At 38.9% G+C, this 12,828-nt stretch overlaps 2 protein-coding genes across 2 annotated transcripts; both read right to left on the bottom strand.

The window, feature by feature from the left end:
- Positions 1-258: 258 nt before the first annotated feature.
- Positions 259-2,283, bottom strand: LOC137872406 (ictacalcin-like). Its single transcript, XM_068710617.1, has 3 exons — positions 2,195-2,283; positions 739-881; positions 259-569 (listed from the first exon to the last, which is right to left on the bottom strand). The coding sequence occupies exons 2-3, from the start codon at positions 874-876 to the stop codon at positions 429-431; spliced, it is 279 nt and encodes a 92-aa protein (XP_068566718.1). The 5' UTR covers positions 877-881; positions 2,195-2,283; the 3' UTR covers positions 259-428.
- A 3,754-nt stretch (positions 2,284-6,037) lies between these two features.
- Positions 6,038-7,919, bottom strand: s100a10a (S100 calcium binding protein A10a). Its single transcript, XM_068711187.1, has 3 exons — positions 7,810-7,919; positions 6,429-6,590; positions 6,038-6,285 (listed from the first exon to the last, which is right to left on the bottom strand). Exons 2-3 carry the CDS (start codon positions 6,567-6,569, stop codon positions 6,130-6,132), a joined length of 297 nt encoding a protein of 98 aa, XP_068567288.1. The 5' UTR covers positions 6,570-6,590; positions 7,810-7,919; the 3' UTR covers positions 6,038-6,129.
- Between the last annotated feature and the right edge of the window lie 4,909 nt (positions 7,920-12,828).

Below are 12,828 nucleotides of genomic sequence, written 5' to 3'. Positions count from 1 at the left end.
CTTCTAGCTCTAAATACGATAAGCAACATCAATGATGCCCTTTCTTTTTTAACCTGCGGTTATATTGCTCCTTTCCTGAAGTTAATCCAGCTGTAAGATTTTAAGGCATGAAAGCTATAGTGTCAACATAACTTCACCACTCAAGTGTTTTTGGCAAGGATCATAAGCTCCCTTGGACGATGGCACTGACGTGTCTGTGCAACTCTCTAATATTGTTACAACTATTGTTCCCCTCACCACACAGTCACAGACAAAGTGTTTCAAAGTAAGAAGTTTATTTCATTGTGCATTACAATATAATGTTTTGTGCCTTCATGGTAATTTAGTTAATTGGAGTTAATATTTACTCCTTATCACAACAGCTGTCATGGGATCTCTTTCACAGGAAGGCAGCTCTCTATGCTGGCCCCAAGGTGATGCTTGGATCCTTATTTTTTGCAGAAGTGGTGGTGGCACATCACGGTGATGCAGCTGACCAAGTTGGTAAACTCATTGAAGTCCACACTGTTGTCCTGGTTACTGTCCAGGCCCTTGAAGATGCTGTCCAGAGCCTTCTTGTCAGTGGCTTTCTGCAGGTGAGAAATGCATGGAAAATTGTCACTGGGCATGTGCACGACCGGAGAGTTCTACAGGCTGTGATGATGTACACATTCTACCAAGAGCATTTACCAATCTCCATACAATGCATCACCACACAATGCACCACCATTTACAGTAGAGAGACCAGAGGTCACTTACCCCCAGCATATCCCCAAATTCATTATGAAGCAGCTCTTTCAGCTCTCCCTTAGTCAGGGTGTCCTTATCCCCCTCCTTACTGGCGTATTTCTCGAAGGAGGCAATGAGGAGGCCCATAGCCTTCTGGACGTCAGACATGATTTCTGGTTTAAAGGGACAGAAAGAATAAAGAGTTAATTTTGACACATGGAATCTTTCCTCATGTCCCTACATTGGTACGGTTGCACGGGTTCAGGTCAGATTGGTCTAGTTAGTATTTTCCTTAAATATCTCCAGGTTACTCATTGAAGAAGTTGCTTAAGCATGATGCTCTCATTTGATGCTGCTGCGACTCCATCTAGAGGCAGAGTCTAGGTCTGGTAACTTTTACTGACGCACCCCATAACGAATCATGTGGCATTGTGGGCAAAAATGGAATGTTAACAAAGGACAGCATTTATATCCACAACATGTGGGAATGGTTTGGAGGGGAAGAAAAGAGAAAACATCTGAGTTCATGAAGTCTGCTTCACTATTGCGCCAGTGTTGGCCAATTGTTTGTTTGCTTTTTACTCCTACTACAGTTTAAGTGACTAATTTATTAATATACTATAGTTTTTTAGACAATATATACATATATATATATATATATATATATATACATATATATATATATATATATATATAAAGGAATGCAAAATAATGTATTGATTAAGATGTTTTTAGCAGCAGGCAGTGGCTGACATCATTGATTTTGTCTCTGCCAGTGTTTTTCACTGAGCTTTCCATGGAGCTGGATAAAAATAAACCCTAGATTTCCACCGGGGCCCAGCCACTCTTCTTTCCCCCTGTCAACGGCCTGTAACGCACACTCTCTGTGCACACTCTCACAAAGGACATTATTATGGCAGCAGCTTCATTTCTGCAGGTAACTCAGTCAAACGTAAAGAAGCAGGCCAAGACTTGATTTTTTCTCCACTGACTCCATGAACCCAAGAGAGTTGGTTCTGGTTGCATTCTGACTCACGTGGTGCTGCTCCCTCTCTGGGGTGTGGCAAGATGAGAAGACTGTGGCAGCAGAGGGTTTGCGAACAGAGTGGAATTGTGCAAGCAAAATGATTATCATATTTCTGTTTGTTTTTAATTTAAAGCTTGATGCTAACCTCTGAATGAACAATGCATCAGTGAAAGGACATTCCAGGCTAAAGTTTGCCAAATAACTGGCATCAGAGTTAAATGAGCAGCGTTTGTTGCCACATTTGTTCTACAAGAAATGAAGGAAAAACCAAAACCCCGGAAAGCACACTGAGCTCGTAACTCGGTAACTTTGAAGTTGCATTTAACACAAATAAAACTGACATTAAATGTGTTGAGTTCAAAAGAATATCCTCTTGGAAAAAGTTTTGGTGCATTTCTTTAAGTCAGCAAATTAAATCAAACAACAAACAAAGTAATATTGTTTAGATTTTCTACTCACCAAAGCTGATTTGTAGAGATTTAAGGAGACTGGAGAGTAAAAGTCAGAGGAGCTGTGGTGATGGAAAATTATGCAAAGGATGCTTTATAGACCACCACACCCTTCCTCCCTCCCTCCCTTCCACCCTTCCTCCCTCCCTCCCTCCCTCCCTCTCTGTTCATCTCCAACCAGTCCCACGTCGCCCCTCGTGGCCTGTTGGCATTTTGTCATTTCCCAAGTTATTCTTTAAGAAACAGTGGATTTATTATTGTTGCTAAGAAAATCACCGTCAAACAGCTAATGATTATGCATGCTGGTTGTTAGGGAGTCTGCTTTGAGCTGTTCCACACTTGAGGTGTACAACAGGTAGTCAGATAATGCATGTTTGCATTCAGATGGGATTTTCAAAATGCTTATTGTTAGTATCAAAAACAATCTCTCTAATGTTATAAACACAATATTGCATTTGAACGTGTGATTATTGTTATTAAGACTGTAGAAAGCACGAGATAGGTAGAGGAAGTGTAGCAGTGTAATGCATCGTCTTTTTCAAAGCAAAAACAGGATGTTTTGTACAACCTCCTTGTTACAGCTACAGTATAATTGAAGCCAATTTAGTCATGTGACAGAATTATAAAGAGCTTTTTCCACTTTTTGATGCAATGTATTAAAGTAGTTTGGTTTACTCATAGATTGCTTGTTTTTTTTTTCAGATGAAAACTACTCTTAACTGAATATGAACTGCTATTATTAATTGTTTAATAAATGAATTTTGGGGAAACGTCCAAAAACGGATTGCATTTGCATTTCTCTTGTTCATTGAAGATGTTTTGTAAACTGATGAATGGATGGATGCAGCAGTTACTATGTGAACTGAATCACCACTTGTATTGATGTGGTCACATACAGCTGCTCTATTTAGAGGGTCACGTTTGTTAATCCTTTAAAAGAAAATACGCAACTCTGGAGTCAAGAGACAAATACTGGAGAAGTTTTAGGGTGTTTTTTTTTCTCCCCCAAAGAACTAACTTGAATCATTACATATTTTTATATATTATTATATTATTATATATTCTTTGCACATGCATTTTCAATCATAATTCTACTTCCCCCTCTTTGTTTGAGTTTACATTGTGAGTTTTGATTGTTTTTTCTGACTTTTCAAAAGATGAAGACCAAATGGGACGAGACTTTTGCTGCAATGCCCTTCTTGAACATCTTGAAAAACAGAAACCAAAGCAATGAACAGTTATGCACATTTAAAATTAAATGTGTATCAAAGAATACTTTAATTGTGTATTTTACTAACTAATTTATCTTTGTTTTTGTGTATATAATTGACATTTTTTTCTATTTTCATTTAATTGTTGGAGATGCACATGATTCCAAAATGAAAACATTTGGGCACAGTGACTCATTGTTATGGTCCTGAGTGGGCCCTCTCTTCATTGCAATTTTGTGGTGGAGAATGTGACTCACATTCATGTCCCCGAAGCTCATGAGTCATGCTGCAGAGACCAGAAATCAGAGACATAAGAATTAGCACAGTGGCAACTCGGTGCGATGTGTGTGTGGTCAGTCGCATGACTTTGAGTTAGAGATATCAAAGGCCTTTTCCTGTCTCTCCTCTTTGGTCAGAGTGCAATTGTTTTTGTCTCTAATTAACAACTTCAATCAAAGTTCTGATGATAGGTTGGAAGTCAAGTCATCAACATTCATGTAGTCTGCAACTGAATTCAAGATTTCTACATTGCACTGTGCTTTTTCACTGTGTGGAAACTTTTAGTCAAACTTTTTTCCTGTCTTCTTCCCTCCCATCTTACTCACTCAGACTGACCAAAGAGGGAGGGAGTATCCGTGGCAACCACATTTTCTAATATATACAGCTGTGATTCATATGAAACTATTTGCAGTTATCAAATTTTCACGTGGCCAATATTATGATTACAGTTAGTCTTATGCCATCTAGTGGTCAAGCAGAAGTACACTGAATAGAAAGCGTATTTTCAGAGGGTTCACTTGCAGCCATGAGTCTTTTCTTGATTCATACTACCACCGACAGCACTTTTCAACATCCACCCAGGATTTGAGAAATACTGCAATCATGTTGAGGCTCCACAATACTCCCCGCACCACCCGCAGGAGACTTTGACCAGACATTCTTTTTAATAGACAACATTTTAAGGGTTTATTAGAGACACAAGGAGAAAAAGTTAGGGAATGGCAAGAAACAAATTGTTGGCTCACATACTTTTGACATTTTTATATCATCTGCTGCAACCAGATCACAATAGTTTGATGTAATTTTCCATGGCAGCAGCTACAAACCGGATGTTGGAAGGGTTTGTTAGGTTCAGAATGTTGCTGTTATTGTTTAACAAATTGAATTGTCCACAGAGAGGGGCTGTTCTTCCTGTGTGTGTGTGTCCAAGGAAGGTGCAGCATTCTTTTACGAATGTTTGCTTATCTCTGAAGTCAAACCAATACACACCTTCACTGTGTGTCAGTTGAGAAATGTTAAAACTGTGAGAGTAAGCATGGGCTCATCCCACTTGTGACAAAGGTAATAAGTAAGTCCACTGAGTGAGCAAATAGGGGCCTCTTCATTGACCTCACAGATCTTGAGTCTCTTGCTTCATGCTTGAAGAGAGTTATTCATCCATACAAATAATGATTGCATTGTTTAAGGCTGCATGATGAACGTACAGCATGTATCGTATGTACCGTACGTCGATGAATTTAGTGCAGCTCTTGCTTAACTACACAAAAGGGAAAACAGTCAACCAAGTGGGAAATCCCGGCTGTAGCTTCAGCTGTGGGTCACATGGGCGTGGTGCCTGTGAAAACTGAGGGGGGAGAATACAGACACACACACACTTGCATTTCGTAACCTAGCAACTTGAGTGTTTCCCCTGTAACCATGCACTCTGGTAGGCCACAGAGCAAGGCTCTGCCGGTGTGTGTGAAGGGCTCAGGAGACCATTTCCTGGGGCATCACTGAGATTGGCAGACCCTGACCTCAACGTTTGCACCCATAATTACAGGAGTCATATCTTAATCATTTATGACTAAAACATTTGATTGGAGGAGCTTGTCAGTGCCAGAACAAAGCCTGAGAAGAAGTGTCGCCTGAGAGACTTTATTTTAGAGAGAAAAAAAAGTCACTCTTCAGTTTAGGAAGAGTCAGAAGGAGGGGGTTATCCTGGTCATCTCTCTTGTGTTATCCACGTTTCACCAGACATGAAACTAAATGAAAAGAATTTGGTGGAAACAGTGGTGTACTGACGCGCTGTACCATGTGACTCCACATTTCCACACCGTGCCCAAGAACGTCCGGCTCAATCAAATCTAATCGACAAGAATGCAACAAACTTTAATCAGTTACAAAGCACCCGATCACATTGTTTATCTGCTCATGAATCATGATTCAGAGAGCTGCAACAGTCAGCTTCACAGAGAGGCGCGTTCACGACCTGAACATTCTGCAGATTCCTCAGAGCAGCGATAAGCAGGACTTTATGGAGCAGTGAGGGAGTTCGTCTGTACTTTCACACTTAGGGAAGCATACATTACAGGTAGGAATTACATCATCACACCTAGTGTTTATGGTGCAGTTGCCAAGGGAGTCAGTCCACTTGTGATCTCTGGAATGAGATTCTACAGGGCGTGAATTCAGCACAATGCTACGCATGAGGAAGAGCAATAATGAAGGGTTTGTGTCCATTTTTTATATTTATACAAGTAAAAAACACTAGAAACTAAAAGAGACGGTTGTGCTTTTATGTTTAAATGAAAGAGAAAAACATGTACCTAAACATACAGTAACTTGCATATATACATACAATAACCACCAGACACAACAGGTTTGAAATTCTTCAGTGTATTTAATGAACAAAATTATCTTTACAAAACTTGAAACGCTTTTTGGTTTCTTTCTTTTCTCCAGCTGTTATCGTTTACTTCTTCGTGTTCATTTCCTTCTGATAGCACTGCTCACAGGCAATGGAAAGTCCAACAACCAGGGAAACAAACTCCTCAAAGTCAACCAGGCCATCACAGTTGCTGTCCAGGTCCTTCATGATTTTGTCCACAGCAGCAGGGTCCTTCTGAGACTGGGTTAAAAAAGGGGTCGTGAGGTGAGCTTCAACAAGAAAACTCTGGGTTATACCGTATTATGAGATGAATTATTTAACAATCAACATGTCTAAGTCGTGGACACTGTGATTATGCACTTAACACGTTGGTCCCGTCTCACCTTGAGGAAGTTAGACAGCTCGTTCTCCATCAACTGTCTGAGCTGTCCCCGGCTGAGTCCGTATTTCTTGCATTCCTTACCGGCGTAGCGGTGGAACACCCTGATGAGTGACTCCATGGCTGTCTCCAGTTCTGAAGGCATAGCTGCTGAGGTGTGTTTGGACTGAAAAAAAAAGTTCAAACAGAGAAGAAATTGTTGATTATGATCGGTGATAGCACAGAGTTTAGCGGACAATTCTGGATCAACTTTCATGAAGAAAATGGAAAAGAAGTTTGTTTTGTGATACTTGATGATACTGGTAAGCTTATCTAAGGATATGAAAGGGCACGGGGGGTTCAAGAGTCAGGGAGCTGATCCCCTCAGTGTAAACAGTCTGCTTTCTTTACAAGAAACAAAAGCTGGATTTACAATCGGCCCCCTCCTGTAGTGAGACTGAGCTTCATCAGAGGATCTTGCAGAGAAAATGATTTGACTGTAAAGTCACAGTAAAATACTGGCTACTAGTTGCATCACCCATGGGTGAACTGAAGGTCAAATTCTGTTGTGCAAAAGTGGACATTGCATGGAGGACGTCATGTAGCTCAATGATGGTGTAGCGACACCTTACTCTTCACTCCAACGCCCTTCCACACAACGTGTAATACTCACAAGGAGTGTGAGCTCTGTTATTACGTTAGAATAACAAAAAAAAAGAAATCACAAAACTCAAAAGAGTCTGTTCTGTCTCCAACTGTTGCTGTATGATTACAACAGTACAAAAGGAGAAGTGGGAGGGAAAACAGGGGCTGAGTGTTATTTGAGTAAGAGGGAATGGAAAACTTTAGCTGAATGAGGGGAAAAATGTGCGGATACACAAAATGGTGGTTGTGCAGCAAATGAGAGGAGACACTATAGCCACAGAGTACATGCCCACAGTCCAACCACACCCTCTGTAGAGTATACAGGCTATATGGACCGACTGTGTTGACAATATGAGAAAAAGAGGATGCAGTGGAGTAAAATGTGATAAACTGGAGAGAAATAGGAGCTGATTTTCAGTGAGTGCTTACTGTATCAGCTAAATGTATAAATCTTCTATAATTATAAAAAAAAGTGTGAGCTCAAAAGTACAAAAAAAAGGACACAAATTGCGAAATTGTTCAATAGATAGAAATAAAGAATACTAGCCTACGTAAAAGCACAAACAGTTCAATAATGACGTAAGATAAGACATGCTTCCCTTAAGCCAAACTTTGATTGGCAGATTTTTAAAAAAAGTAATTAATCTAATACTCATTGATCTTCACCACCCAGCTGCGTGTAGATGCAAGAGTTACAGGATTTATGAAAACGCTCCCGGAGCCAGTTAGACAGGACCGTTACATACTGATTTAGTTCTTACCGTGCAGGGCGGTACGTCGTCGGCAGAGGAGAGGTGGGAATGTGTAGAGGTCGGGAAAAAGTGCAGCAGAGATTTTATAGTGAGACGCCGCCCTGACTGCTGAGCAGTGAGTCAACCTGTGGTGTGGACAGTGGACCCTGTCGACTGGAAGCGAGGCTGTGCAGACGGTGGTGGGCGGTAACGCCATATAGTAATAAACTTCATAGGTTTGGGAGATGTTGGAATAACTTACAACGAAAGGAATCAGTGACGTGCGGTGAGGTTCGTGGCTGGTGAAGTACTGACACTACATAAGTCAGATTTACAAATATATGAACCCAATAGAGAAGCTAAAATCACCATTCAATTGGCAGCTTGCACATTGACTACCGGTTGTTTTTCATATTTCATATCAGCATTCTTTACACACACATAGGTAAGGTACATATTTGATTCCACCGGGAGCGTTTCAGAAGTGGAGCGCTCGCGGGCGCCACCCGCGAAAATCGTGAGATTCTGCGATAATCTGCGTAACAACCACGGATGTATAAAGAGAACAACAAACACATAAAAGGTTACTTTACCTGTCCGACGTTGAATTGCTGTTGATTTGGTCATATTTCTTGTTTTTTGAGACATTTTAAGCTTGGATATATAATCTTACATTTTTGCGGTCAAAGCAAAATATAAGAAGAAGAAGAGAAGTGTAGAAGAAGAGCAACGACAGTACAAGCATGAACCCGACCCGTGGGCTCTCGCACGCCCCCTTCAGTGAGGCAGAGGTAGTGTTTGCCTCCCCTCTGTGCTTTTTCACTGTGGTTTAATGTCAGATCAGCAACACTAAATATCTTCTACACATACGTGAAATACATTACCTATTCTATGTAAAGAAAGGACATATAATAAAAGTGTCTACAAATAGTACAGTGGTGATAAACAATGAGAAAGCAAAAGGCACGCGCTCAACCCAGTTAGTGAGGGATTCACAGTCTGACGTCTCACGTGTCTCCTCTCTGTTTGAACAGGACATGCGCTAATTCAGCGATTTTGATTAAAAAAATGCTTGAAATGATTTGAATCATACATAAATTACATTTATAGCACAGATCAGTAGAGACATATTACTATTTATTTTATTTTAGCATTATTTGTTTTTTACTTGTCATGATGGCAGGTGAGGCAGAGCCTGACCGCACGTCCCTGGCACTGAATATAGAAACTCGTCTGAAGCTATAATGTATAGGATGTAGAGGAGAAAAATGCCATTACAACATGATTATTAATCGATTCATCATCTTTCACATGAAACGTGTTCTTGTCCTAGAAGTAATTTTTCGCCCCCTTTGACACTGGTATGCTGCAACACAAGACCAATACTTTCAGCTATCTGTTCAGTCGACTAATGAATTGCATGATTGCAGAAAATAGCAAAGAGTCAAAAAGAGACCCTGGGCTCAACAACACATGATGGAGTTAATGAATGGGGCTCGATGTAATCAGCAGCTTTGTTTTAACCACACAGTCTCTCATTGACTGACAACACATGCAACAATTTACACAGTGTGCTAAAGTCAATAATAGTTTACCGTGTCTTATAGGGACTACTTTAACACTGCTGCATCTCATAGAGTTTTCGAATGTAGACTATTGTTAAACCAAACAAACAGACAGATTACATTTCAGCATAGTTTTTTGTTTTTTGCAAAATATTTACAGCACATACATATGATAGACTGTGCGTTTTTGTACTGTACGTTCTGTTTTGGTTCACTATTATTATTATTATTATTATTATTATTATTATTATTATTATTGCATGCTCCTCTTTATTTGATCCATAAAGCCAGTGTTGAAAAGTAATTAAGTACATTTACTTGTATTTCATTTTGAGGTACTTTTTCTTTACTTGAGTATTTCCATTTTCTGTTACTTTTTACTATACTCTTGACTCCATTTAATGTATTTGATATTTTGTGTTACTATAGTTACTTTCTACATTCAGCTTGATGCTGCAAAATGTAATCAACAAATACATATTGATATTATCATATTATACTTCCAGAGGTAAATTCACAAGCTACTGCAATGTTAAAGAGATACACATTAATGCATCAACAATCATAATCCAATAATACAATTATAGTATATTTTAAAGCTAATACGTTGCACTTTTAATAAAGTTGCAAATGTAAATGCATGGCTCTTACTTCTAACAGTATTAGTATCTCTGCTGTCACACCTGTATGTCAAGTTGGGTTTTTGTCCTGTCTCCACGTTTGTTTTGTGACTTCCTGTTTTATTTTGGAAATTAACTCTCCTCTCGTTTCAGGTTCCTTGCCCTTCCTCATGTGTCACCAGTCTGATTGTCTTCCCTGATTCCTGATTGTCTCCACCTGCTCCCCCACTTCCCTCATGTGTACTTATAGTCTGCGTCTCCCCTTGTCCTGTGCCAGTGTGTCATGTCCTTTTGCCTTGCACACCCGCCTCATGATATCAGCAAATCCAAGCCTGAGTATTGTCTATCCCGTTCTTGTTCCTCGTTTCTTGTTTGTAGTTTCTTCTGTAAGAGCGACCTTGTTTTGCCTTTTGCCATTTTGATCATCCAGCTCTTTGAGTAGAATCAGAGCTTTTTTATTTGTAGCATTTTGCCTTCCTTGCGAAGTGATTTTTGGTTTGGCTTTTGCCGTTTTTACTTCGCTGCCCTTTGAGTTAAATCGGAGTTTTTTAGTTCTGCTTTTTGAGTTTGTTTTCCTGCCTCGCCAAAAGAGGCTTTGTTTCCAGGGATTTTCCTGAGTTTTTTGTTGTAAATAAAGGATCGTCAGTGAACCTTAACATCTGCGTCCGAGTCCTCATCCAGAGTTCCCTCCGTGACATCTGCACTGCGGTCTGTTTATTAAATGAGTAATATTCTCCTCTCATGCTCATGGACTGACTGAGCGGTGATTTGAAAAATGTAAAATGTAACTGTAAGATGTGTACCTTAGCAGTGGTGAAAGAAGTATCCATAAGCTTAACGTAGGTATACTGCAATATATAATAAATACTTAATTACAAGTAAAAGTATTCAAGATCTTCAAAAGTAACCTATTATCAGTAAGATATACTTCCCAAGTAAAAGTAGGCTACTTATTATCAATAATAGGCCCTGTCAGTATTACGTTTTATATAGTTTAATCTTGGATTAGTGATGCATTAATGTACAATCTTTGTTTTTAATGTCTCTAATTAGAACAATTTCATCAATGACTCAACTTATATTTTTGTAAAAAAATGTAGGAAAATCTTAATCTGAAAAGTAAATAACTGTCAGATAACGAGCAGTGGTAAAAGTTTACATTTCTACTGCAATTGATTGAGGCGATGCCTGAATAGAGCTCTATGGCACCACCTTGTGGATATAATTAGTAATACGCTTGAGGACCAGCATACTGTTTAGTTTCTACAACATCATGGTTAATAGATGTGTTTCTGTGTTTATATGACAAATAATGTATTTGTTCCCATGTTGAAAACACAAATACCCAGAGCTGCTGCTGTTTTCTTTGCAATGCAAACTCAAGTGGTGGAATGTATATGCAAGTACATTTACTCAAATCTAAGAACAATTTGGAGGTACTTGTATTTCATCTGAGTATTTCGATTCTATTTTTTTAACATATTTATCTGACAGCTATACCGACACTTTATAGATATAAAATTGACATGTGATGAGTTTATATGACACGATGCATTGTTAAAGATTGAACAACCCAGCAGTATATAAAGCAGTTAGAATGAGCCCAGCTTCAACCAGCTACAACATCAAAATGTTGTTTACACTGTAAATGACCATGATGAATGATGGGTACTTTTACTTTTGATACTTTGAGTTCATTTTCTCACAATATGTCTGAGCGTTTACTTAAGTATCCTTTTGAAAGCAAGACTTCTACTTGTAAAACATTGTTGATATTTTTATGGTTTTGCTACTTTTACTTAAATGAAGTCTCATTACTTCTTCCACCAATGGTAAACTCTGACTGCTGTCAGGAGTCTTGTGATGGATTAAGCCATACTCCACATCCAAAAAGTGTTTTAGGGCAACAACCCTTCATGCTCCTTAGCTGTGTTTGGTCATCTATTCTGTTTGTGTCACGGTCAATGAAATCCAACTTAACTGCACGAACAGCAACTTAATTGCACTAGCAAACTAGAACACAAATGTTTCTTTGTATCCTCTGGTGTCCATTCGGCTAAAACAGCAGACTGACCCAGAAGTTTCCACTCACACAGAGCTTTCTTCTTTGAGTTTCTACATGCTGTGCAGTCTGGCTCTGATATTGCAAGAGAGTATGATTTAATACAGAACTAATGCAATGTTTGTTCGTATTATCTGTCTGCTGTGGCTTGATTGAAAGTATCCTTTCGTGAATTTAATTCGTACACCAAATGACACGTTCTAGTGATGAGCTGTGATTACTGTCTATTATGCATCAAACCATGGAAAAAAAAAGATTACACAATATTAAGTAACTCTAATAATGTAATGTTACAGTATGACTGTCTGTCTTCACGTGCTATCTAATCTCCTAATGTGGACAAACATATGGATCCATCTTACCATCAAAGATTTTTGTTGTGAAAGTAAAGTAACCACACATGCTGATGTGGACATGACCCCCACACTGAATATGTCACACTATACTTTCCACAGTAACTTTTGCTTATCTTGTTCCGCTATATATAAGAAAACATCCAAATCTCTACTAATTAAGTCAATCAAATTAAATAAATGAATATAAAAACATACATATGAAAAAAACATGGTTGAACCTTTAGCATTTAGTTGACATCTTACTTTGCATACAAGCCATGCCATAATTTTATAGTACTTGATGCACTTTAAAAACTGCATGTCAGTTTTAAAACCTTGTTAAAATTCGCTCCACATCCACCAGTTACATTAAAGTGTTGTTTACTGCATCAGTAGTAATAATCACATGATACATTAATAACATAACGCTTCATCCCAGCTAATGTTGCCAGTGGCATTCTGTTTTT

The sequence above is a fragment of the Cebidichthys violaceus genome, unplaced genomic scaffold, assembly GCF_023349555.1.
Source record: "Cebidichthys violaceus isolate CVI_PGR_0920_01 unplaced genomic scaffold, fCebVio1.0.p SCAF_16, whole genome shotgun sequence".
Lineage (NCBI taxonomy): Eukaryota > Metazoa > Chordata > Actinopteri > Perciformes > Stichaeidae > Cebidichthys > Cebidichthys violaceus.
Note: the sequence above shows the minus strand (reverse complement) of the source record. Positions and strands in the feature narration are given on the sequence as shown.

Excerpts from the sequence above, each read along its gene's own strand:
- s100a10a (XM_068711187.1), bottom strand. The coding sequence starts at position 6,569 with ATGCCTTCAGAACTGGAGACAGCCATGGAGTCACTCATCAGGGTGTTC. Across the intron at positions 6,286-6,428 it reads AGCTGTCTAACTTCCTCAAG|TCTCAGAAGGACCCTGCTGC; the intron begins GTGAGACGGGAC and ends TTTTTAACCCAG.
- LOC137872406 (XM_068710617.1), bottom strand. The coding sequence starts at position 876 with ATGTCTGACGTCCAGAAGGCTATGGGCCTCCTCATTGCCTCCTTCGAG. Across the intron at positions 570-738 it reads AATTTGGGGATATGCTGGGG|AAAGCCACTGACAAGAAGGC; the intron begins GTAAGTGACCTC and ends TCTCACCTGCAG.